Genomic DNA, 25292 nt, shown 5'->3' on the forward strand with positions numbered 1-25292 from the left:
CGCTGGGAACCAGCCAGCCATGGTGGGAGGGGTCCCACCTGCATTGGGGTAGGAGGAGGACACAGTACCAGTTCCCTTCAAACACTCACCGGTGCTGGGGTTGTAAACATCCCCGTCGTTCACCAGCACTTTGTTAAAGAGGACAACACCCCCATCACTGGGGAAAGGCTTCTGGGTGAGCCCCGCAGAAAAAGACACCAGAGAAGGCACCGGAGCTCCTGGAGCAGAGAAAGGATGGAATGGATTGACCCGGGTGCTTCTGTCCTCCAGGGGGAGGGCCTGGAAAACTGAGGCCTACGTGCCAGGCCCACGTGCCAGGCCCATTTTATTTCACCCAAAGTGGTGAAGCAAACTCCTCATGCCCAACAGCCAGAGGGTTCCCTGTCTGAGGATCAGCAGGCAGGACAGCTGAGGAATCTGAGAAACCGGACAGACTCTTGTTAGGAGGGTGTGTGTGAGGCTGGGCATGTAAGCATATGAGATGAGCATGTGTATGTGCGTGTGTGTGCACACACTTGTGAGCACACATATTAGGAGGCCAGGCCAGGCAGTGGGTGCATCATCATCTAGGGAGCTGCTTCCTTACTAATAAATCAGTAAAACCTGGAGCCCCAGGAAGCTCATCAGGACCACACAAGGGCAGAGGCCCACCCAGTGATCCCCTTGGGAAACTCAATGAGCTGGGATGATGGAGGAGGGAAGATTCCTTGTCTTGGGCCTGACTCTGACCCTCTCTGGGGAGCAAACCTTGGGGAATTTGGTCCACTATAGTCAGCAGAGGGCTGTCCCAGTGCTGGTGGGTGGGGAAGGGCTGGGCCCAGGCTTGATTTGTGCTAATAGCCTGGAGGGAGGAGGCAGGAGATGCAGAGGAGGGGCAGAGGCCACCAAGGAGACCGCTCCTCCTGCTCCTGGTCTCTCAGCAGACGTACCTGGGGAAGCTACAGGAGGTGACTTCGGGTATCCTGAAAAACAGAAAGGAAATGGCATGTGAAACAAGATCCTAAGCACCAGCTCCTTGTTCTGAGCCCCCTTTTTCCTCTTTGCTCCTCACAAGTTCAAATCGAGTCTTCACTACTATAGAAACAGACATAGAACAAGGGCACCCACTGTCACTGCCCTCCTTCAAGCAGAGGCACATTTGTACCAGCCCGTCCCTGCTTCCTCACTAGCCCATTTATCCCTGGCGGGGAGGAGGGCACTGAGGGCAAGCTGGCTGCAGGAAAGAAAGAGATGGGCACTGGAGCCTTGGAGACTTCTCTGTGACTGAGAGAGTCACACAAGCCAACTACATTTGCCCTCTAGCAGTGTTATCTGTTCAAGAGCTCTACCTTCAACTAGACTGAATGCAGTACTTATTAAATGGAGGCATGGATGGGTGGGTGCAGAAGTGGAGGGACAAATAGATGGATGAGTGGATGCATGCAGGGAAGAGTGCATGGCTTGATGTTTGGAAGGATGTGCACATGCATAGGTGGGTGGACAGATATGTGCATGGATACATGGGTGGGTGGGTCCCTGGGGTGCCCCAGCCTCTGCATGAGGATGCATATGTGGGTGGATGGATGTATCGATGGGTGGATACATGGATACATGTGTGGGTGGGTGGCTGGATGGAAGGGTGGATGGAAGGGATACACGGATAGATGCATGGGTGAGTGCTGCATGCATGGAAGGGTGCGTGGATGGACAAATGAGGGAACAAATAGCCCAAGAGAGCCTAAGCATCCATGATACATGGAACTAACAGAAGATAAGTGTTATCTTAGAAAATGCAGGACATCTGCTTAAGAGCTGTGATCACCGCAGCTCAGGTGTCTAAGAAGGAATAGAAAAAAGAAAGCTGGTGAGAGAAAATGTCTCCTTGTCTTCTCAGCAGTGACCCAGCCTTCCAGACAGCCGTGGGCATCAGGGCATGGGGCCAGGCTATCACCGATGGGGAACAACCCCAGCCCTGCCAGTGTCTGCATGTCCCTGATGGTCAGCCTGGTCTGACTCAGAGGGGACTGGTTTGCATTGTTCTATGCATTGTTCTATGCATTGTTCTATGCATGTATCTATGGCAGATGACATAACCTGCCCCATTCAGGGTCATCTGTTTATCTGTTATAGCCACAAATCTCAGTTTCCTCATCTGTAAAACAACACTGGCTTCACAGTGCCATTGGGAGGGCTGCAGGAGATCCAGATACGGTTCAGTCCCTGGCACGTGGTGGGTATCCCACAAATGCTCACTTCCTTCTCCTGTCTCTACTCTGACACCACCCCCACTGTCACCACGACAGTAATGGTGCGGACATTCACAACTCATGGGGAGCACTTCCCAGTGGGGCACTGAACTGGGCTTTTCTCCATCCTCACAGTAACCCTCTGAGGTCCTGCACTCTCCTCATTTTGTGGTTGAAGGAACTGCAGCTCAGAGAGCTCAGGAAGCTGCCCCAAGTCCCAAAGCCTGTGGTAGACAGCCCTCCTGCCTAGCCACGCTGCTGTGCCACCTGCTTTGCTACTACCCAAGCTCCCAATACCCTTCTGGCTTCCAAGATCCTTCCTGCTGGGAACCAATGAGCTGCCCGTGTGGCACTGGTACTCCAACCGGCGGGGCCACTCAGTATTTCTAAGTATAGACGACTGCACTGTCCCTGAGGTGCCCCAGCCTCCGTGTGCTGGATTAGCATGAGCGGTCCCTCAGGCCTCGGCATCCTTCCAAAGCTGCATTTCTGAACTTGCCCCCCTGAAGGCTGGACCCCGAACCGCCAAGCCCCTCAGCAGACCCCGAGGCTCAGGCGGAAGTTCTGGGAGAGCCCCGCACTCCTCCCCCCGCAGCCCTGGGCTTCACCTGGTGCGCCCGCAAAGCCTTCTGCGCTGGGTACGGTCCCGCTCCCGGTCTGGCCATCCACGCCCCGCGGCAGACCCCGCCCAGACACGCCTGCGCCTGCGGGAGGCCCAGCCTGGCCCGTCTCCATGATGACCCCAGTGGAGCCTGGCAGCTGGGGCAGCGCAGTCCGGCCGGGCCAGGCGGGCGGGGGCGGCCTCTCCTCAGGGGGCCGCGGCAGCAGGGGCCGCTGGGGCAGGACAGGCCAATGGGGCAGGACGGGCCGATGGCCCGCAGACGGCCGTCGCCCACGGTCCTCTGGGGTTGCGGGGCCGCTGGGCCTCGGCGGGGTGGGCTTGGGCTGCAGCGGTTCCTTGGGGGCCTCTGCGGGCGGCGGGGGCGAGGGCGCCTCCGAGGGCTCCTCTGCTGGGCATTGGGGAAAAAGAAACACACAGCATTAGGAAACCTCAGCCCTGACTGCCCCGTCAGGGTCCCCTCCATGAGTCCCGGCGAGTGGGGTCCCCGTGAGGACTCTGCGGCCACCCCTGCGACGTCACGCTAGCAGGACACACGGGCGTCCGCCTGCATCTTCCGAGGACGCCGTGGGCCACCCGGAAGCCGCCAGGGACCCCTGCCCAGGGCTGGGGGGTTTCCAGCCTCTCCTGCTTAGACGGCTGCACTTTCCAAACCGGCCTCATTCTTGGCTCCGGCATCCAACAATTCCCGATTTCACAGCACGCGGAAACCATGGGTGCATCGCAAATGACTGAAAGGGACCTGAGGCCACCGACCCCCTCACAGTCTCTGAACCACACTCCTCCCAGGGCCCCACGGCCTCTCCCGCGGGCTGCCGAGGGACCCTGCCGGGAGGCCCCGAGGCTGCGCTGAGGCCATGAGGAGGGCTCAGGCTCCACGAGGGCCACAGCCACAGCGCTCACGTCGCCAGCCGAAGGGACTTCCAACGGAGGAACCTCCTGATTTACATCTCCCGGCCCTCTTGGGAAGGCGCCGGAAGCTGCCGCCCTTTCCTCCTTTGAATTCGTTCCTGGAACTAGCCCTCCAGGAAGCCCCTCCCGACCGTCCACAGGACGCCTAAAAATACCCGGGTCTGGCTGAGGAACCACTCGCAAAGAAACGCCATCCTCCCCGCCCCCATCAGTCTGGTGCCCACAATGCCCAGAGTTCCAAAGCGCAACAAATTTGATTTTTGTTTAGGACCCAACAAAAATCAGTGGCTGCCTCTTGACCTGCCGTCTAGTTTTGTTTTAAAACTCACTAAGCGGGCTGGGCGCGGTGGCTCACGCCTGTAATCCCAGCACTTTGGGAGGCCGAGGCGGGCAGATCACTTGAGCCCCCAAATTCGAGACCAGCCTGACCAAGATGGCGAAACCTCATCTCTTCCAAATATCCAAAAAAAAAAAAAAATTAGCCTGGTGTAGTGGAGCACACCTGTAATCCCAGCTACTCGGGAGGCTGAGGCAGGAGAATCACTTGAACCCAGGAGGTGGAGGTTGCAGTGAGCCAAGATCGCTCACTGCACTCCAGCCTCACTAAGCTGAGGAGAAGGGCAGTGGAGGTGGTTGATGGGTTCAAAAATATAGTTAGACAGAGTTAATAAGATCTAGTATTTGATAGCACAACAGGGTGACTGCAGTCAGCAATTATCTTTTGCACATTTTTAAATAAAAGAGTAGAATTGGAATGTCTGTAAAGAAATGACACATGCTTTGGGTAATAGATACCCTATTACCCTGATTATTATACACTGCATGCCTGTATCAAAATACCTCATGTACCCCATATATATACATCTACTCTGTACACATAACAACTAAAAATTAAAAAAATAAAACTAAGATAAATATGGCAGATCAAATACATGCCCCACCCCGCCCCACCCACAGAGGCAGGTTACCAGAACACCCTGAGAGAGGCAGTTTCTCCAACAGCCTTTCCTAACCAATGTTCCATGAGAGAAGCCCAAGAGAAAACAATTTGAGTGATTACTCTCTCAGTTTTCCCTGAGGATGATACAGAGCTAATTCCATTCTAGATACAGAGAAGTTAGTTCACTCCATACAATAGAATGGCATCAGGATTTACATCTCTTTAGAACCCTGGTTGAGAAAGGCTGGGTTAGACAGAGAAACTGAGGCAGAGGGATTGAAAAACATGCAGATACCAGCTACAGTGGAAGATAGGAGTAAGATACCAGTCTAAAAACACTAAGTGAAAGTCTGCTCCCTGAATAAGGAGGCTCACAGTCCCCATCCTCTGCTAAGCTCCCAGCCACTTGCTTATACCTCTAGCTGGATATAGGAGGATTCTTCAAATTGACCCTATAATGATGCCCACAGTCATGAAACTCTATCTAGTGTCTCCCCATTAAATGTGAACCAAAGTCAAAATCACCTGACATATGAGGAAAGCCGCCTGTGTGAACAACAGGGACCAAAGCAAGCCACACCAACTAAAGAAAAGGAACTCTAAAGAGACAGACACAGTGCAAGAAAATAAACACATCCTACCCTCAGAGAAGTAAAAGACACTGCATCCAAGATGCAAGAATTGATTGCTATACAAAAGGGATAGTCAGAGAATAAGGGTGAGCCTTTGCTGATTAAAAAGGCACTTGCCAAAATCAGAGATTTCCATGAAAGGGTTGGTAGACAAAAATCAAGGAAATCTTTCAGAAGGTAGAAGATGATGACGAAATGATGATCAATAGGAAGGAAATCATAAGAAAATTAAAGGGTCAACCTAGGAAGTCCTTCCAGAAAAAAAGAAATCAGAAAAACTGGTATGTAGGGGTAATGGGATGGTAAGGAGAGAATTATCAAATAAACACACAGCTTCCCAGAACTGAAGAAAATGAAAGATCCCAGCACAATTACTGAATAAAAGGAATAAACCAAGCCACATTCAGAACACTGAAGATAAAAAGGAGATATTACAAACTTTCAAGGGAAAAAATATAAAAAGTGACTGCAAATCAGGAAGGCATCACCAGGCTTCTCAACAGTATTGGAAACTAGAAGAGAAGGGAACAATGTCATCAAATAATGCTAGAATATAATTGTCAACCTTGAAATCTGTACCCAGCAAAAATACCCATCAATTACAAGAGTAGAATAAAGATATTTTTAGACAGGCAATATTTAAAAAATTATAAAATGCCATCTCTCACGCACCCTTTCTTAAAAAGGTATTGGGAAATGTGCACTACTGAAACAAGGGAGTAAACCATGAAAAAGCAACAGAGAGTAAAAGAAAGGGGAGAGAGGCTAAAGACTTTTCTAGGATAGTAGTGAAGGCAGGCTCAGATTGAAAGCCTTATTGCAAAAGTCTAGAAAATAACCAGTCCAGGTTAGATCAGAAAGAGCAAAAATTCCAGGAGGGAGGTCAATTTTTTAAAAAATGGAACTGACAAATGATCTGATACTTTTTATGATGTAGAAAATTTTATTAAGAGGCTGTTGAAGGGTAGGAAGACTCCAAAATAGATACATAGGATATAAGCAACACTACTACCAATTAAGAGAAAAGTAAAAAGGAAAGCAACACAACCTTAGAGAGCTATTGAGCTCAGCATAGCATAGATGTTGCATATTGACTGTAGGATAACTCTGTTGGCAATTGGGAGGAAGGGGAGTCAATATACAATGTCTAAAGCTGATAAATCAATTTCGAAATACAGAGGTAAGTACCAAAGAAAAGAAACAGCTGGAAGATTTACATGTGGCTGCCTCTGGGGCGTGGGAAGAAGGATGGGGAAGGGAACAGGGGAGCTGGTTTTCATTATGAGCTTCTTAGTGTTATTTTACTTATTTTTATAAAATATAATTGTAGAAGACACTGAGGGCCTGTTTCTGCCCTTTCCCCTCTAATCCAAGCACACTTGAGTTGACTCCTCATCTTTCTTTTCTTTCCTCCTCTCTGGACACCATCTCCCTGGCTCAGAAGCTGGCCTGCCTCCCAGGGCACACGCCTCTGCCTGAGCCCCCGCCCCACCCTCCCTCCTCTTCTTGGATCAGCTCCATCTGACATCACTCCTCTCTCTTCTCAACCTCTCTTTCCTTCCTCCCCACTAGTTTCTTCCTTTTAGCCCAAGCGTATGTCTCTCTATCTAAAACTCAGGGGAAAACAGAATTTTCCTCTGTCCTTCAACCCTCAGTAAGTTAGTCAGCAAAGCATCTTAAAATGGCAAAGCACAGGCCACCCAAACTGGCCCTTATTTTCTCCCCTGTCCCCACCAACCCGTCAAATCACCCTTTTCCTCTGAAATCCGCCCTTGTTCTCCCTCATCCAGGCACACGGAGTCCTATTTCACTCTTCCTTCTCCTTTGGTCTCCCCCTCCTGCTCTTTCACACACAAATTTGTTGCTAAACCCAGCTGATTCTAATTTGGAAATATTGCTTGGATCCTTCATTCACACCTTTTCCAGAATGCTCTTTAGAAAGCATTCTAATCATATTATTTTTTGCTCAAAAATCTTCCATTGTTCTCCACTTCTCGTAAAAATCAAACTGACTCTCTTCGGTCTGACATTCTGAGTCCCCCGCCTCCTTTGGCTGCCATCAGTATGCTCACTGGTACCCAGCTCTCATGTGACTTCCCTGGCTTCGTGCCTTTACCATGTGCACCCCTGAAATGGCCTCTTCCAGCACCCTCACTGAGAGAAACGGCACCCACTCCTGAAGTCGCAGTTCAAAACCACCTCTTCCATGAAGCCTTCTTGGATTGGCCCAGCAGGCTTGAACAGTCCTGCCTCTGCACCAGGAAACAACATGGACCTCTGCGGGCTCTTTCTGTGGTTCAGACCTTTCCTCTCTGGCTGACTGATGAGTACTTGAGCATCTTAATTCTCTGCCATCCCCAGGGCCTAGCACAAGGCCTGGTAACTGACATTGAACAATTTAAGTATTGGGTGAATAAAAGAAGGCTCAACCTATCTATGACAGGCGCTATGGGCCATGCACCCTAATTCCTGCCAGCCATTAAGTTGGGAATCCTAATTTTGCCAAAAATAATTGCCATTCTGGGGTCCTAACAAGGCAGTTCTGATACATATAGGACAGTAATCATTCTGTCTTTTACTATAATCCATTTTAATATATCCATTACACCCTCAACACCCAGACTTGTTACACTAGTGGAAGGCAGAGGAAAAAGAATGAACTAAGATATTCCTTGAGCCAGATATCCTCAGTGGATCTCCTTGGGGAGTCCGTGCATGAGTGCCGTGGATGGCTGAAGGCTCCAAAGCAGCCCGCCACATCATAGCAGAGACAGTCATGAAAAAGCGACGTCTCATTGGGATGGGTGCCCCCAGCCCTGGCCTCTCCTAGCTCCAGCTTAGTCCACAGCATCACGTGGGGTGCCGAACGCACACATTTACGACCAAGTCCTAACAAAGGCTGGATAGCACTCTGCTCATTCTGGAAAGAGACCTCTCCAGCAGCCGACTGCTTTCTGAACTGAACATGTGTTTCTAATTCAAGAACAGACCATTTGAAATGAATTCTTCATAAGAGCCAAGGTTGCTCCTCATGTGTTTTAACTCCTGAGGAATGATAGGGACAGACCAGCCACACTGCACCAGGCCTGCCTGACACTCCGCACGAGTCGGGTAGGGTCACAGCCTCACCATGGGTGAACCTGACATGTAGGGATTAAAGGCCATTCCCTCTCCTCGAAAGCTCCTATTAAAAGTCAATTTCAAAACCAAACATCAATTTCAACTTTTATTAAAACAAAGACTTTCCTAAGAAAATCCCCAATAATTCATGGGGCTGATGTGCTAAAAACGAGTGTCTTCCCCCTGAACTAACACCCTCGCTCATTACAGGAGTCAGGGGTTGCCTGTTGTCTCCAGGAAGCCCTGCTTTCTGCAAGAGCCCTGAGCAGCTGGGCTGCAGGAGGAGACCTGGGGAAAGGGTTGGCCCTGTTCTTGGCAACTGAGGGGTGTCTTGTCACAGAGAAGAGGCTGTTGGAGAAAGCCTGGCCTTAGCTGTTAGAGCCTGTGGTTGAGACTCGGCTGTGGGAAAGCCACTGAAACCTTGTCCATGCAACGGGCTCAACCTGCAGTGCCCTCCTGTCATCCAGGCAGAAATTGATGCCAATCAGACCAAGCAATGGATGTGGGTGTGCCCTTTTAATGCCCCGCTATTTGTAAAACACTGTGCAAATGTTAAGTGTAATTCATCAGAAGTCCAGTGAAGGTGAAATCTGATCTCCCTGCCATCCAGAAGGTATACCTGCTGACCAAATGCTGAAACTGGAGAAGTATTTTAAAGATGCTGATCAAGACTTCAGACTTTTTTTTAAAAAAAGCATCAAAGTGCTGACATACAGAATGCTAGGCGGATGGATGGAAGATGCTTTCACAGTTGACTGCTCTGCTGAGTGGCAAAGCTCTAGTTCCTGGGAAATAACCCCATACCATCACGGACTGAAGCATGAGAAATGCTGGACTCATCAGAAAATTCAGAGAAACTGTCGCTTGTGGTGCTAAATGGGCCCGGGGTGAGCTTAGATAAAGGGGCTTTTTCGGAGAAACAGTTGGTCTCCCCTGCGGGACAGGAGGGCAGGCCACCAAGGTGGCTGACAAGTAGGCATGTAAAAGTATCCCTGGGGCTGAGAAGGCAAACATGCATTCCCTGGAATAGTTCTACTCCAAGTCAATGTCCATCTCAACACTGCTTTTGAGCTGGGCACTGTGGCTCATGCCTGCAATCCCAGTACATTAGGAGGCTGCAGTGGGAGGATTGCTTGAGGCCAAGAGTTCAAGACCAGCCTTTCAACATAGCCAGACTCTGTCTCGACAAAAAATTTTAAAAAGTAGCTGGGCATGGTAATGTGTGCTTGTAGTTCTGGCTATTCAGGAGGCTGAGGCAGGAGGATAGCATGAGCCCAGGAGTTCAAGGCTGTAGTGAGCTATAATCACACCACTGTACTCCAGCCTGGGCAACAGAGCAAGACCCTGTCTCAAAAATAAATGAGTAAATAAATAAATGAATGAATGAATGCTGTTTTTGAATTTGGTTTGAATGAAAAAAAAACCCTCAAGCTTATAAGAGGGAGCACTGTGTTGGTTGCACTGCAGAAGGGACCATATTGACACCAAAATAATAAGATTCCAGACATAAGAATGGTGAAACTCATGGGATAGGGCTAAATACAGAAAATGCGTCTAAATTTCTGCAAAGTACAAACTCGTGGATGTTGAAATATAAATACAGCTTTAGTCATGTGTGCTAAAATCTGTGGCAATACATTTGAGCTGGAAAGTAATTTGCTATTACAGAACCCCAACAGAGAAGGCACTCACTCAGCTGAGCATCAGCAGCTCTTGGAATTTTTAAATTTTTTTAAGAAATTCACAAGCTGGGCCGCGTGCGGTGGCTCACGCCTGTAATCCCAGCCCTTTGGGAGGCTGAGGTGGATGGATCACCTGAGGTCAGGAGTTTGAAACCAGCCTGGCCAACATGGTGAAACCCTGTCTCTACTAAAAATACAAAATTAGTGGGTCGTGGTGGTGGGCGCCTGTAATCCCAGCTATTCGGGTGGCTGAGGCAGGAGAATTGCTTGAACCCAGGAGGCAGAGGTTGCAGTGAGCCGAGATTGTGCCACTGCACTCCAGCCTGGGTGACAGAGCAAGACTCTGCTGAAAAAAAATAAAATAGCAAGAAAGAAATTCACAAGCTGATTCTAAAATTTATATGGAAGTGCATAGGAGGATCTATACTGCTTGATTTTAAGACTCACTATAAAGCTAAATGAGTAAGCCACCAGGAGAGACCTCAAAAACTGGAACAGAATCGAGTCCATAAGTGGGCTCACACAAAGCTGACTTCTATTGGTGGCGCAGTGTCAGTCAGTGGTTCATTCTGTGTCCTCCCTCCCCCCCACCTCCTCTTTCTTTTTGGGCACAGCTTACCTGGGGTGGGTAGATCCCTCTGCCTCTGGGGTAGCCTTCCTTCAATTTCCAGGACTAGAGCTAGCAGTTTTTTTAGTTATAAATTTAATTACAAATTCCTGGCCCTCACCTCATCCCTGCTGCTGAGCAGCGATCTCCTGAGTGAGCCGAGGAGTTTTTTTGTTTTTTTTTTTTTTTAAAGATCCCAGAGGCATTTATGCATGCAGCTCTGGGAAAGCTCCATTCTCAGAACACTGCAGCTCTAAGTTCAAGGCTAAGATGCAGTAGAGCAGCTGTGGTTTACACGAACCAAAGGGCATCGTAGAAACCTGGTGCCTACAGGATAAAGGGGGCGAGTTGTCAGGAGTTCCCTATGGCCTGAATATAAGCAATTTATTGAGCCTTTATATGTTTATAAAACTCTAAGTCCATCATGCTACCTTGGGCCTAAACTCTCCCCAAACTCAGCTGATTTTGAGTTGGGGCAAAGGGGTCAGAATGTTGGCATCAGGCAGTGCCCTGGCCAGGCTTTCTGGTTAAATAGTTATTTGAGAAGGCTGTGCTTTTTCATTCTTATAGCTTAACTCAATAAAAATAGTAATGCTTAAACCTGCAGCACTCCTAAAAGAAATGCTATGATGAAAATTACTCAGAGACATGAGCAGAAAGGGGTGGGAGAGTAGAAAAAGGAAGTGATGCCATTATCTCTAGTGTGCTGACATCTAAGAGACATCTGTCTCTACTTGGAAGCATGACATCTGGAAAGAGAAGTCCCCTGCACACAGCTACGTCCCTCTGCCTTCCCTTCCTGCTCGCCACCAGCACCCCTTCCTTCCTCTACTGGGAGAGGAACAGTGGGAAGGCAGGGTCCAGCTGAGGCTCAACCTCTGTATGGGGCCAGGGGAAGCTAAAGCCAGCTGGGGAGGGCGGGCTGCCCCATTCTCCACATGCTGCTGCCACTGGGCTGCAGGCCGGGCCAGTCCTGGGTCCCAGGCAGGGAGACAGCCTCTGCTGGTCACCCAGTGCCTGGGAGGCAGACCCTGTGGCCAGGACACACCCCCACTTGTGGGGATACCTGTAATTCCCTATGAATCACTCATGGGTCACTCAGACTCGAGTCGGGGTAAGGCTGGGCAACTTGGGGAAAAGGAACAAAAGAGGATGCCTGCTGAGAGAGTGTGAAGGCCTGATGCTCCCCGCACCTGTGAAAATGGGAGCGAGTCCATCTGGGAAGGAGGGCTCAACTCCGTGGCTACACTGCATAGGGAATAAAGGGCCTCGAGCCTCCTTTCCATTTATAACCTAATTTGTTCATAAGTGATGAGATTCTGCTCAAAAAAACTATTGATACACGAGATACATGAAGCTGTGAATGCTGAAAAGGGAGATCTCTAGGCTTTTTTTTTTTTTTTTTTTTTAAAGAGACAGGATTATGCTGTACTGCTCAGGCTGGAGTGCAGCGGTGTGATCATAGCTCACTGCAGCCTCAGACTCCTGGGCTCAAGGGATCCTCCTGCCTCAGCCTCTCGAGTAGGTGGAACCACAGGTACACACCACCACACCCAGCTAATGTTTAATTTGTACAGACAGGATCTCACTGTGTTGCCCAGGCTGGTCTTCAACTCCTGTGCTCAAGTGATCCTGCTGCCTTGGCCTCCCAAAGTGTTGGGATTACAGGCATGAGCCACCGCGCCCAGCCATTTCTAAGGCTTTTTATACTGTCTATTTGAACGCTTATTTTAAAAAGAAGAAAAAGAAAGGGAAAGCAAGAAAAGCAAAAAAACCTGTGGCCACCTACAGCATCCCCGGAGCCACCAGGGCCCTTCACCCTGTGTCTGCTGTGTTTACAGGCCCTCTCTCTTCCAAGGCTGGAGGCCTAGGGGTTTATAGGTAGAGAAAGGGAGAAAAGTTCAGTCATGAATAGATTAAACATCCATTCTAGGGTATGGAGGGTTTAAGTAATAGGTAATTTTCCTGAGTGATTACCAAGTCCAGGACATTAGTTAATCCTCCACTGTTTACAAGCATGGATGAGCTGAGATTTCAACGGAAGTAATCACTCCCCAGCTCAAAATCCTTCAATAGTTTCTCACGGTACTTAAAATCTAACTCCTTTATCACAGCCTAGAAAGCCTGCCTGATCTCATTCCTACCCTCGCTTTGACCTCATTGCTGATGACCTTCTGCCTTGCTTATACGCTTGGCCATACCAGTATTCTGGGTTTTTCAAAAGAACTTCCTCATAGCCTTTGAGAATGCTGTTCCCTCTGCCTGGACCATTTTCTCAAAAGTATATATTTTTTTGTATTTTTTGTAGGGACGGGGACTCCCTGTGTTGCCCAGGCTGGTCTCGAACTTTTGGGCTCAAGCGATACACCCGTCTGAGCCTCGCAAAGTGCTGGGATTACAGGCATGAGCCACTGTGCCCAGACTTGTGGACCTTTTGTCCTCCCACCCCCAACTCCAAAAAAAAATTGTCCAGGTGCACTGGCTCATGCCTGTAATTCCCAGCACATGTAATTACAGCACACTCCTGAATCCCAGGCTGAGGCAGGCGAATCACTTGAGTCCAAGAGTTTGAGACCAGCCTGGGCAACATGGTGAAACCCATCTCTAAAAAAATAAATAAATAACAAAAAATTAGCTGGGCGCGATGTCACATGCCAGTAGTACTAGCTACCTGGGTGGCTGAGGTAGGAGGATCACCTGAACCTAGGAAAGTTGAGGCTGCAGTTAGCTGTGATTGCACCACTGTACTCTAGCCTGGGTGACAGAGCAAGATCCTGTCTCAAATATATATATCTGGCCTGGTGCAATGTCTCATGCTTGTAATCCCAGCACTTTGGGAGGCTGAGATGGGTGGATCACCTGAGGTCAGGAGTTCGAGACCAGTCTGACCAACATGGTGAAACCTTGTCTCTACTAAAAATACAAAAATTAGCTGGATGTGGTGGCAGACACCTATAATCCCAGCTACTTGGGAGGCTGAGGCAGGAGAATCACTTGAACCCGGGAGGCGGAGGTTGCAGTGAGCCAAGATCACGCCACTGCACTCCAGCCCCAGCAACAAAGGGAGACTCCATCTCAAAAACAATTATATGTATTTATTTATTCATTATATATATGCAATATATACATATGCTATATATATATGCCCTTAACAGAAGGATACAAAAGAGACTTAGATCTATTTAAGCATCAGCTGAAGGCCCTTCTTCTCCCCTGTTGGCTGCTTCTTGGATAATTCAGCCTCACCTCAGTGATGCTTCCAAAGGAAACAGGATCTGTGAAGAGGGCAACAGGCTGAGTAGAAACACCACAGTGTGTGTTCCTGGTCTGGCGATCTGCTTACTGGTCCAAAACCATCACACATCTTCACCTCTGGATCTGTGCTCACTGTGGTAGATATCATGACCACCATTAATCCCCCTTCCCTCCCCAAACATACCAGCCACATCACCCTTCAAGAGCAGACGTGCTTTGACAATAGAATGTGGCAGTGATGCTACTCCAGCTCTGGGCTAGCCTATGGGAGGCCCAGCAGCATCCACTTTCCCTTGACAGTCGCCATAGTCTGACTACTTGACACCGCCATGCTGTGAGGAAGCCCAGGTTGGCCATATGGAGAGAGGGGCCAGGTGGAGGAGCACCGAGGCACCAGACATATGACGGAGTCTTCACAGACCTTCCAGTCAACCGCAAGCTGAATGCAGCTGAGTGGGCGACTCAAGCTGATGCCACATAGAGCAGAAGAACCGCTGAGCCAAGCCCTGCCGGGGTTCCTGACCTACAGAATAATGGAAACTAATACATCTTTGTTGTTTTAAGCCAGCAAGATTTGGAATGGGTTGTTATAAAGCAATAAATAGCTAATCCACAATGTCCTCCCCTCCTGCTTTCTGAATCCCACCCATCCCTCAATCAGATCCAGTAACACCTCCTCCTGGAAGCTTCTCTCATCTCACCTTATTCCTCACCCCATCAGCCTCTGTACTCTGCTCGGTAAATACCTATACTGAGGGCTCAGCTCAGGGCTCTCTCCTGAGAATCCCTCCCTGACTTCCACTGTGGGTGCTTCTCTGAACACTCAAGGTGGCTCATGCACACCCCATTCCTGTGACCATCTGTCTGCTTGTTTCCCCATCAGACTTTTATCCACATACTCCCCCACACAGCCATTACCTACCACATAATAGGGGCTCAGTAAGAGCTTATGAACTAAAGGGATAAACCGCTATGCCAGAAACAATCTCATTCATCTCTCTGCAGACCTGTGAGTCTCTTTCCCACTGTGATTGCAAATGCTTTAGAATAAGGATTATGCCTACTTATCTCCAGGTCCCCCAAGAGCCTTGCACATCGTAGGCACTCAATAAACATTCTGTTGACTTTTAACTGATTGACATGTCACTTTCATTGTGACCTTAGCTCCAGATTCTCCCATGCACCTCTGATACTCAGGTTCCAGGTCTCCTAGACCTGGATGCTAGACAAGGGCAGAGGAGGCTCTGCTTGTTTATTTCTGGCTCTTTTCCAATCAATGAAATTCTCAAAACTCCATGCAGTCTACACTCACCACGATGAGTTCAGTCCAAAGGGATAATGTTTTGTATGGCACATTCTCTTTTAAAAGAATTCACCCCCCAACTCCTACTGCAACAGACAAATGCGAAAATGTTAACACAGCTTCCCACGCCACCAGGGAGTTCCAAATCAACTGGAAATATCTGATTCAACCTGTTATCGTAAGACACAGACCAGACAGCGTTGTCACCACAAGGGACAATCATTCTATGAACACATACATGGTCTTGTGACCTCTACTCAACATTCCAGAGATAGAGGAGCTGAGTGGCCCTGGAGTGGGGGAAGGGCTGGGTTATAAATAGTGAGGTGCAGTGGGCTGGACACTCGGGTGGCGGCCAGGCTCCTGGTCCTCCTGGGCCTAGGTGACTCGTCATCTGCAAGATAAGCACAGTGCTCTGGGGACATCCAGGGCATTTTCCCACCTACCTCGGACCCTCTCCACCCTCCTGAGCTGCCAGGACCTGGCCCTGGCTCTCCCTGACCAAGGCAGAGCTCGCCTGCTTCCCACGTTCTAGCCTGCCCTGCCTTGGGTTTTATGTCTCATCTGGGACTTGATCATAAAATCCCAAGGTTCAGAGAGGCCATGAAATCTCAGTTCCTTGTGCAAGGGCCTGTGTCACCCAGAGCGGAACCAGGTCGGGGAGGTAAAAGTCCCAAAGGCAAGGATGGGAGAAAAGAAAACAGGGAGGGGGAGGTCAGGAAATAGGTTCCTTCTAGCACAAAGCAGGCCCCTCAACAAGTCCCCATGGACCAAGTAAGTCTGCACTCAGTTCTGGGAGACACACAGTCATCATGGCTGGACTGCAAGAAAACAATTCTTGGATGCAGTCTGGCCTGGTTCCCATCCTGGCTCCCCCACTGAACAGCCACATGACTTTGGGCACATTTTCCCTGTTGGAAAACAGCCTTTCTGTGAGGCCATGATAGGATTCAGTCCCCCTGAAGGGACTAAGCCAGTGCTGTACGTAGAAAGTGTTCAAAAACGCGAGTTCCCTCTTCCTTCCTTTCACGCCCAGACTCCAACTAGAGGGCTAGCTTATGTCTGAGGCTGTCTCAGAGTACAAACCCAGGTACAAGAGAAGCTCTGTCCTTTGAGAAGGCTGCGTTTAGCACTCCCAAGTAACAAAAAAATCTTATTACATATATTATTCATTCATTCACATTCATTCATTCAACAAACATTTGCTGAGTGCCTAAGATGTAGCCAGCATTGCTCTCAGCACTACTGCTGAGCTTCCTGGATGCAGGCACTATGGAGCTTTAGATACTTCCTGCCCCTAAACTGCTCTCATCCACGGTCCTGTCTGTGTCTGGAAACAAATATGACAGCATCCTATCTGCCATCAGCTAAGCCCTGAAGATGATAACGACACAGATAAAAAGTGATGCTTGAAGAGAGGTACATAGGAGACTCCCTAGGTAGAAGAGAGGACAACACCCACTGCCCCAAGCTGTTATGCCAAAAATCTGACCCCGACTCTGAGCTCACCAACCTGATTCTACAGATAATATTTTGCCATCCGTCTGTGGGAAGAACCAGTTTTCCTTTTTTATTTTCAATGTGTTGTGAACTGATATTTTTGTAAAATACGTAGATCATCTGCTTAAATACTGCAATGTTGTTTGTTTGTTTATTTATTTGAGATGGAGCCTCACTCTGTTGCCCAGGCTGGAGTGCAGTGATGCGATCTCGGCTCACCTTAACCTCTGCCTCCCAGGTTCAAGCAATTCTCCCACCTCAGCCTCCCGACTAGCTGGGACTACAGGCGCGTGCCACCACACCCAACTAATTTTTGTATTTTTAGTAGGGACGGATTTTTGCCATGTTGGCCAGGTTGATCTCGAATGCCTGACCTCAGGTGATCCACCCTCCTTTGACTCCCAGAGTGCTGGGATTACAGGCATGAGCCACTGCAACCAGTCTGTCAAATTATTTTAGAAGTTCCTAAATACTAACACTGAGAATATATATTTATCTTATTGCTACTCAGCACCAAATAATTCAGGCACCAATCTATGAACCACATTTGGGTAGGACTGATGGCATTTAGTTCATTCTGTGAACTGTCCAAAATCTAGCATCATACTGTCACATTTTTACCTGATGAAGTTTCAACAATATCAAAAATGAACAAAAAATTATTTTAAAAATGTTGTTGCGTGCTGCAAAGAAATACAAGAAATAGAACTGTAATATTCAACTTACTTGCTGATGGTTGAAATTTGACCAGATCTTGCAAATCAGTAGAAATCTGGAAGACGTGGCTGTAGAACTGCTGGACTGAATTCTTCAGGCCAGAAATGTCTCTGGAATGTGACCTGAGCGTTCCGTTCATCTGCCTGACACAGTTCCACAGGCTGCTGACATGCTTGCTGAGCCCCTCCTTGATCCTCTGAAGATTTCCTGAGATAGAGTCCAGCTTGCTGCAAGTTTTCTCCATATGAGACACCCTGCCCTCCACCATGGAGACCTCCCTCTGGACCCCCTGCGTGCATTCCTTACAAGCATCCAGCTCCGAGATGACCTGGCTCTGCAACCTCTGCCACCTCTCCTCCAGCTGACTGCAGCAATGAGCCACGGGGTGCTGTGGGGACGGCAGGGTGTCCACTGTCCTTTCTTGCTCACCCACCTTAGTGAACCCACCCATGCCAGCGTTTTCACCTGCTCTACAATTGCTCATTTCCTTCTGAAGATGAGTCACATCATTTTCTGTGTGGTTTAATTGAGAATAAAGAAAACTAAAATCCTGTTGAAGTTTCTGGATGGTTTGTTCAGTTTCTTGAAACTTCCTGTGCATCGTGTCGTTGAGAGATTTCAAAAGGTGCAGGCTGTCGCGTACTGCGCGGTCTTCCCTGTTTGGCAAGGCACCTTCCATCCCATGAGGCTTTCCCTGGATGTTCTGCAGGCAAATGTCTTCAACAACTTGAACTTTGTCCTTCAGGTGGTTTAATTCCATCATGACCCGTTCATCTCCTGACCCTGACACTCCTGGCAGGGCTGCTGCCCCTGGGGGACTGAGCTCTGCACCAGTGTTGTTGGTCATCTGTAGGAGAACGCTCCCCAGACGGTCTTCCAGAGACTGTATTTTCTGATCAACAAGCTGCTTCAAGTCACCCACCTCTCCATTAATGGTCCCCCGAAGGGTTTCCTCAATGTAAAAGCAATGTTCTTCAGCGTTCTTCTCCGTCACATTGATCCTTGCATCGAGTTCATTCCATTTTGCATCAAAATCCACATCTGGCTCTGGAACTATAAGGCGGTCAAACTCATTGTCCAGTCTTCCATTCAGCATTCTGGTGGCTTCAGCAACTCTCTCGATTTTCTGGTCCAATGTCTTGATCTGTTGACCAACGTCACCATTCTTTTCACTGTCGCAGCAATTTGCCTGGGCTGAAGGCTCCTGTAGCCGGGCTCGGAGGTTATTTATTTCTTTTCTCAGGCTTGTTTCCTTCTCCCCTATGAGCTCTATCACTCCCAGGTAGCTGCTCCCATAGTCATCACACTGCTGCTGGAGGCCAGTGAGCTTGTACTCACATGAGTTTTTCAGGTCAGCCAGCTTTCTGTCCATGCCCTCCATGAGCTCCTCTCTCAGGGCGTCAATCTTACTGTCCACATAGGCTTGGTAGAGTTCGTTGGTTGTCATGGTCACCGTCGGGCCCTGAGCTGCTTCCTGGAGCTGTCTGAGCTGCCCTTCGTAGCCCTTCACTTTTCCATCCAGCTCTTCCAGCTTGTCACTTTTGTTCTTTAGAGTATCTTTGACTTCAGCCAATTCAGACTTGATGTCCTTCACGCCAGATTCCTTAGTGTTGAAGACACCAGGACTCTGGCCCGTTTCTGTGTCTCCACTAACAGTGGTGTCAGGCTTGGGGTGCTGGCTGCTGAGCCCTGGTGCCCGTGTTCTACTGGCATCATCCTGAGTGGCATGTTTGAGATTTTCACTCACTCCAGCAAGGGAAGACTGGAGGTCAAGAACCGTCCTTGTGAGTCGAAGAAGCTTCTCCTCTAGCACCTGTATCTTCTTTTCCTGAAGTTCCTGAGGCCCCTCTTTTGGATCTACCCCCCAGCTTGGTTGTGCTGTACCAGTTGGGAAGAAAGTCTTCTTGGGCTCTGAGAATTGGCTGGGTTCATTATCTGTTACAAAGATAAAGTTGGACATGAATGAACATTTTCTACCTTTAGCCAGATTCTGCCAAGACAATAAACAAGGTACCTACAAAATACATGTACATCTTCACTCACAGGTCAATACACAATTGTAGGTAAGTACTGTGGTACAGTAGAAAAGAGTATGGGCTTTGTAGTCAAATAGACCTCTACTTGCATTCTGGCTCTGCTATTTACTGTTTGTCCTTGAGCAAGTTAACTAACTTCTGTGAACTATAATCCTCTCATCTATAAAGAAGAACAGCTCCTAGAGCTGTTAAAATAATATGTACATGACACCTATTAGATAATCAATGGTCTCTTTCACCCTGAGGGGAAATATTCATTATCCGCTTTATCATATGAACACTTAATTCCCATATTAGTGAACTGCAGCCACACCCCAAGAGTTGACTGCATACAGTAAAACCACAAGAAACCACTTTAGCAAGATCCACCCATTAGCTGTTGGATGGTGATATCATATGATATCATATTTTCTGATGTTATCCTCAAAGCAGTGCCTGAATGTTTTGTCCTTTACTTTCATTAACATCTCTGTGCTCAAAGAGTCTCATAGACATTGTTTAGCCCTGCTTGCAGTTTGGGAGACAAAAAGCAACAGAGATAAAGCAACTATTCATCAGTGTCTCCTAGCAACAGCACCGTCTGACCATATATAGTAAGATTCACTACGTCAAAGAATGCAAATATTGAAAGTTGCTCAGGGAGGTGGTGTGTGCCTGTAGTCTCAGTTACTAGGGAGGCAGGAAGATGGCGTGAGCCCAGGAGTTCAAGGGCATCCTTGGCAATATAGCGAGACCCTATATCTTTAAAAAAAAAAAAAAAAAAAAAGAAAAGAAAAAAAGAAGAAGAATGCAAACATTGAATTTTGGGTAATCTTATTTTGAGAAAACACCAAGGAAAAAATCCAAAAGAAAGAAACAATTATTAATTTTTAATAATAAGGGGGGAATGATAGTGATGAGTCATAAAATGAAGATAAATTGATAGACATAGAGGTAAATAAAAAGGAGACTATTGAAACCTGCAGCAATAGGACAATAAGAAACAAACTATGCCCTGAATACAGCAGGATACAAGAAATACTGCGTCCGGCCATGATGGCTCATGCCTGTAGTCCCAGCACTTTGGAAGGCTGAGGTGGGTGGATTGCTTGAGGATAGGAGTTCAAGACCAGCCTGGCCAACATGGCGAAACCCCATCTCTACTAAAAATACAAAAATCAGCCAGATGTGGTGGCTGGTGCCTGTAATCCCAGCTACTAGGGAGGGTGAGACAGAAAAATCGCTTGAACCCAGGAGGTGGAGGTTGCAGTGAGCCGACATAGTGCCGCTGTACTCCAGTCTGGGCAACAGAGAGAGACCCTGTCTCAAAAAAAAAAAAAAGAAAAGAAAAGAAAAGAAAGAAATGAAAAGGAAAGAAAAAGAAAAAGAAAGAAAGAAATACTGAAAGAGGTTAACACTGACAAACCTGGCAACTATAGTGAGACATATAAAGTGGAAAAAGTCAAACACAACATAGGTTGCAATTAAATAAAATGCATTAATATATTACACTGGAAAACATTGGAAATTAATTCAGAATGTTGTAGATATTTGAATTCAACGATCATTGTTTTTTCCTCCTCTGAACTTTTGCACAAGCTCATAATAGCAGCTATTATTTATTAAAATCAAGTTAGTGGTAAAACCAAATCTGAAATTCAGATATCCAAATCCCCAAGAATCATTCTTTTTGCAGAGAACTACAAATAACACCTTGTTTTCCTTACTGAAATATTTATTCTCTCTTTTTTTTTTTTTTTTTTTTTTTTTTTTTTGGAGACAGAATCTCCCTCCGTTGCCCAGGCTGGAGTGCAGTGGTGCTATCTCGGCTCACTGCAAGCTCTGCCTCTCGGGTTCATGCCATTCTCCTGCCTCAGCCTCCCGAGTAGCTGGGACTACAGGCGCCCACCACCATGCCCGGCTAATTTTTTGTATTTTTAGTAGAGATGGGGTTTCACTGTGTTAGCCAGGATGGTCTCAATCTCCTGACCTCATGATCCACCCGCCTCGGCCTCCCAAAGTGCTGGGATTACAGACGTGAGCCACTACGCCCGGCCGTTATTCTCTCTTAAGACACTAAAGAAAAAAACAAGTTACTGAATCATATGCAAGTGGAATGCTATTCTAAGCAAAGGAAATAAAAACAAAGGGCGGCAAAGGGGGGAAGATTGAGGATGTAAGGAAATGCTTTGCTCATATACCACGGTGACTGTGCAAATTGCATTTTTTTCAAAGGATAATTTGGCAACATGTATCAAAATACTCAGAATCTTTTGACCCTACAATTACACTTCAAGAAATTTATTCTAGTGAATAATCAGAAATGAGTGCAAAAATTTAATAGGAAAAGATGCATATTCATATATTATCTATAATAGTGAAAAATTACAAACAACCTAAGTGACCAACAGTAGAGGATGGTGTTCAATAACTCACATTCTCTCAAGCCATTAAGTAGTATTGTAGAATATTTCATGACATGGAAGGTTGTCCATTATAGGTTATTCAATAAAAAATAAGTTCCAGGTCGAGTGCAGTGGTTCTGCCTGTAACCCCAGCACTTTGGGATGCTGAGGTGGGAGGATCACTTGAGTCCAGGAGTTCAAGGTTGTGAGCAGTAATCATGCCACTACACTCCAGCCTGGGTTACAGAGCAAGACCCTGTCTCTAAAATAGAAAAAGTTGTAAAAATAGTATTTTTTTTTTATAATGACAGTGAATTCAGGGTATGTTTGTCCATTCTGTATTGAAATAAAGGAATATCTGAGACTGGATAATTTGTGAAGAAAAGAGGTTTATTTGGCTCACAGTTTTGTAGGCTGTACAAGAAACGTGGTGTCAGCAACTGCTTCTGGTCAGGACCTCAGGAAGCTTCTACTCATGACGGAAGGTGAAAAGAGGGCCAGTGTGTCACATGGTAAGAGAGGGAGCGAGAGGGAGCAAGAGGGAAGGGAGAAGGTGCCAGGCTCTTCCAACCAACCAGCTTTCATGTGTACTAACAGAGCAAGAACTCATTTATTACCGCAAGGAGGGTACCAAGCCATTGATGAAGGATCAACCTCCATGACCCAAACACCTCCCATGATACCCCATCTCCCACATCGAAGATCACATTGCAACATGAGATTTGGAGGGGACAAACATTCAAACTATATCAGAGGATAAGCATTTCTTTTTACTCCTTCCTAAAATCCCACTAAAAGGACAAAATAAAAGGAGAAGGGAGACAAAAAAACCTACTCAAGTCACACACAAAAAACTGGGAGTCAGAAAAGTTTTGGTGTTTTTTTAGCAGCAATATTGGAAGCTAGAGAAAAACTGAGCACTATTGTCAAAATTCTGAAGGAAAGTGATTTCTGACCTAGATTTCTGAAGCTAGAATAAAAAATAGTTTTCATACTATAAAGTGGTAAAAAGTTTGCTTCCCATGTAATTGTCTCATGAAGCTACTAAAGGACATGCTCAAGCAAAGCAAGGGGATAAGCCAAGAAAGAGGGAGCAGGGGACACAGGAAACAGGGAATCCAACAGGAGAGGGGCAAGTTAAGATCCTCGGGTGATGACAGGAAAAGAGGATGTCCCGTCCAGGTAGGGCAAGTGAGAAGGCTCAAGGGAGACTTCTTCAAGAAGATGAAAATGCTGTGTCTGAACATATGGAGGGGACACTTAGAGAGCCAGAGAAGAGTTGGGTTGAAATAGCAATAAAAAGAAAACTAAGCAAAGGAAAAACATAAGACAATGATTTAACTGTAAGGAATCAAAAAGCTGTGTAGGAAAGAAAATCTATTCATAGTACACCACATGGCTCAGCTGTAAACATTATCTACATAGTTACTACAATGTAAACATTGAATACTGAGTAAATAAAGAATATGGTCTAACTGTATGGAAGGGATGGGGGGATAGGAGCCATGTGTTGAGGAGTGGATGAAAGGGAGTTAAATTCTCACCTTCCATAATGAAAAACCAATAGATATGGAGGTAAATTCCAAAAGATTCATCTGAAGAGTTTAAAGTACTACCCATGGGAAGGGAAAATGAGAAAAAGGGTTTCAGGGTGGTCATTGTTTTTCCTATTAGTCCTTATAAAGCTATTCAACTTATTAAACTACAATATGCTTAAACTTCTGTCAAACAAAAACTAAAATGAAACAAAACAAAAATAAACGATTACAATCCACCAGCCCCCATGTCATGTTCCCTTCATCCCAGTATCTGTCATGAATTATTGTAATTACTCTCTAATGTCTGCCTTCCATGAAGTCAGGGACTCTGTCTGCCTTTTTTCTCACTTATTCCAAGTACCCAGTATAGAGCCTGACAGATATAGAAGTTCAATAAATATTTGTGAGATAAATGAATTTTTCTTTAACAAAATCAATGTACAGACATAGGAAAGAGAGTAAGGTTCTATAACAAAATGTCAACAGTAGTTCTCATTTAGTCATGAGATTATGTATCCTTAAATATTTTTCAAACATTCTTTAATTGATGTGCATTACTTTTGTAGTTAAAAAGTCATTTTAAAATCTATTTTTACAGACAATGTCGGGAAGAACTGTGAGTTTCAAAACTGAGAACACCTCATGGCAAAATATAATCATTTAAGCATCTAATTTCATAAGAAAACCTAGGCTGCATTTATTGTGACTGAACTTAAAAAGATGAAGTGATGGCCAGGCACAGTGGCTCACGCCTGTAATCCCAGCACTTTGGGAGGCCGAGGTGGGCAGATCACTTGAGGTCAGGAGTTCGAGACCAGCCTGGCCAACATGGTGAAACCCCATCTCTACCAAAAGTACAAAAATCAGCCGGGCGTGGTGGCAGGTGCCTGTAATCCCAGCTACTCGGAGGCCAAGGCAGGAGAATTGCTTGAACCAGGTAGGCAGAGGTTGCAGTGAACCGAGATTGCGCCACTGCACTCCAGCCTGGGCAACAGAGCGAGACTCCATCTCAAAAAAATAAAAAATAAAAAACAATTTTAACCCCCCTAAATTCAGATGTATGGGCCCAAGTAAAAACAAACAGTACATCATTACATCTGAATCTCTTTACAGCTGTGCCTCCAGGTGACACAAGTCTGAACCCACTGGCATTTCCTACCCTGATGTTTAAGGCATTGGCTTTCACAACAAGCTGGCCCTAGCAAAGCAATTTACTTGCAAGGAAGTTTGTCTTACAATTGCTACTGCTCCTGAGAATAAATTTGTCACATGTGGCTACTGCAGGTATCTATGTGTGTTATTCGAAGGCCATTCAAAGCTCACCATTGTAAAGCACAAATCCTGTTGTTTGAAGGAGCACCAGAAATATTAAAGGTGGCCATACATAATAGCACAAATAAGAAGTTACCTGTGGCTTTCTTCAAGCTGTTTCGAGGCCGAGCCGGCGTGGGGCGGAGGGTCTTCACGGGGTCTTTGGGACCTTCTTGGCAATCTCCCCCTCTAAAGCCAGGACAGCACCTCCATTCCAACTGTGTCACTGTCTTATACCTAGTGACATATCTAGGTCTGACGTTCACTCGATACCTGTGGACAGAAGGGATGGCATCTCTCTTTATTGGCTGCCGTTACAAGCAACTTCCGGCGCTAGACCCAAATAAAGAGGATTCAGGGCATGCAGGACCCTGCCTGCTCTCCAGGCTGGCCCAGAGGGGATGTTGGTCTCCTCAGTCCAGATCTGACTGGGGGGTTCAGCCTAACTCAGATCAGCCTCAGGAAGGCAGGGGCTCCCCAATCCTCCACCTGCCCTGAGCACCCGTTTCCC

General features: G+C 47.0%; 1 protein-coding gene across 6 annotated transcripts in view; it reads right to left on the minus strand.

The window, feature by feature from the left end:
* EMILIN2 (elastin microfibril interfacer 2) overlaps positions 1 to 25292 on the minus strand; it is a 65801-nt gene that overhangs the window by 4156 nt on the left and 36353 nt on the right. For 2 of the 6 annotated variants that reach the window (XM_016933397.4, XM_063795533.1), the window contains 5 exons: positions 24879 to 25054; positions 17522 to 19447; positions 2834 to 3232; positions 930 to 962; positions 90 to 218 (listed from right to left, as the gene is read on the minus strand). In XM_016933397.4, the coding sequence (XP_016788886.4) occupies positions 90 to 218; positions 930 to 962; positions 2834 to 3232; positions 17522 to 19447; positions 24879 to 25054 (2663 nt within the window). Of the gene's footprint in view, positions 1 to 89; positions 418 to 929; positions 963 to 2833; positions 3236 to 17521; positions 19448 to 24878; positions 25055 to 25292 lie in introns of those variants that run through there. The other 4 variants (XM_054672015.2, XM_063795532.1, XM_054672017.2 and 1 more) reach the window with 3 other exon arrangements.

The sequence above is a fragment of the Pan troglodytes genome, chromosome 17, assembly GCF_028858775.2.
Source record: "Pan troglodytes isolate AG18354 chromosome 17, NHGRI_mPanTro3-v2.0_pri, whole genome shotgun sequence".
In the NCBI taxonomy this organism is placed as follows: domain Eukaryota; kingdom Metazoa; phylum Chordata; class Mammalia; order Primates; family Hominidae; genus Pan; species Pan troglodytes.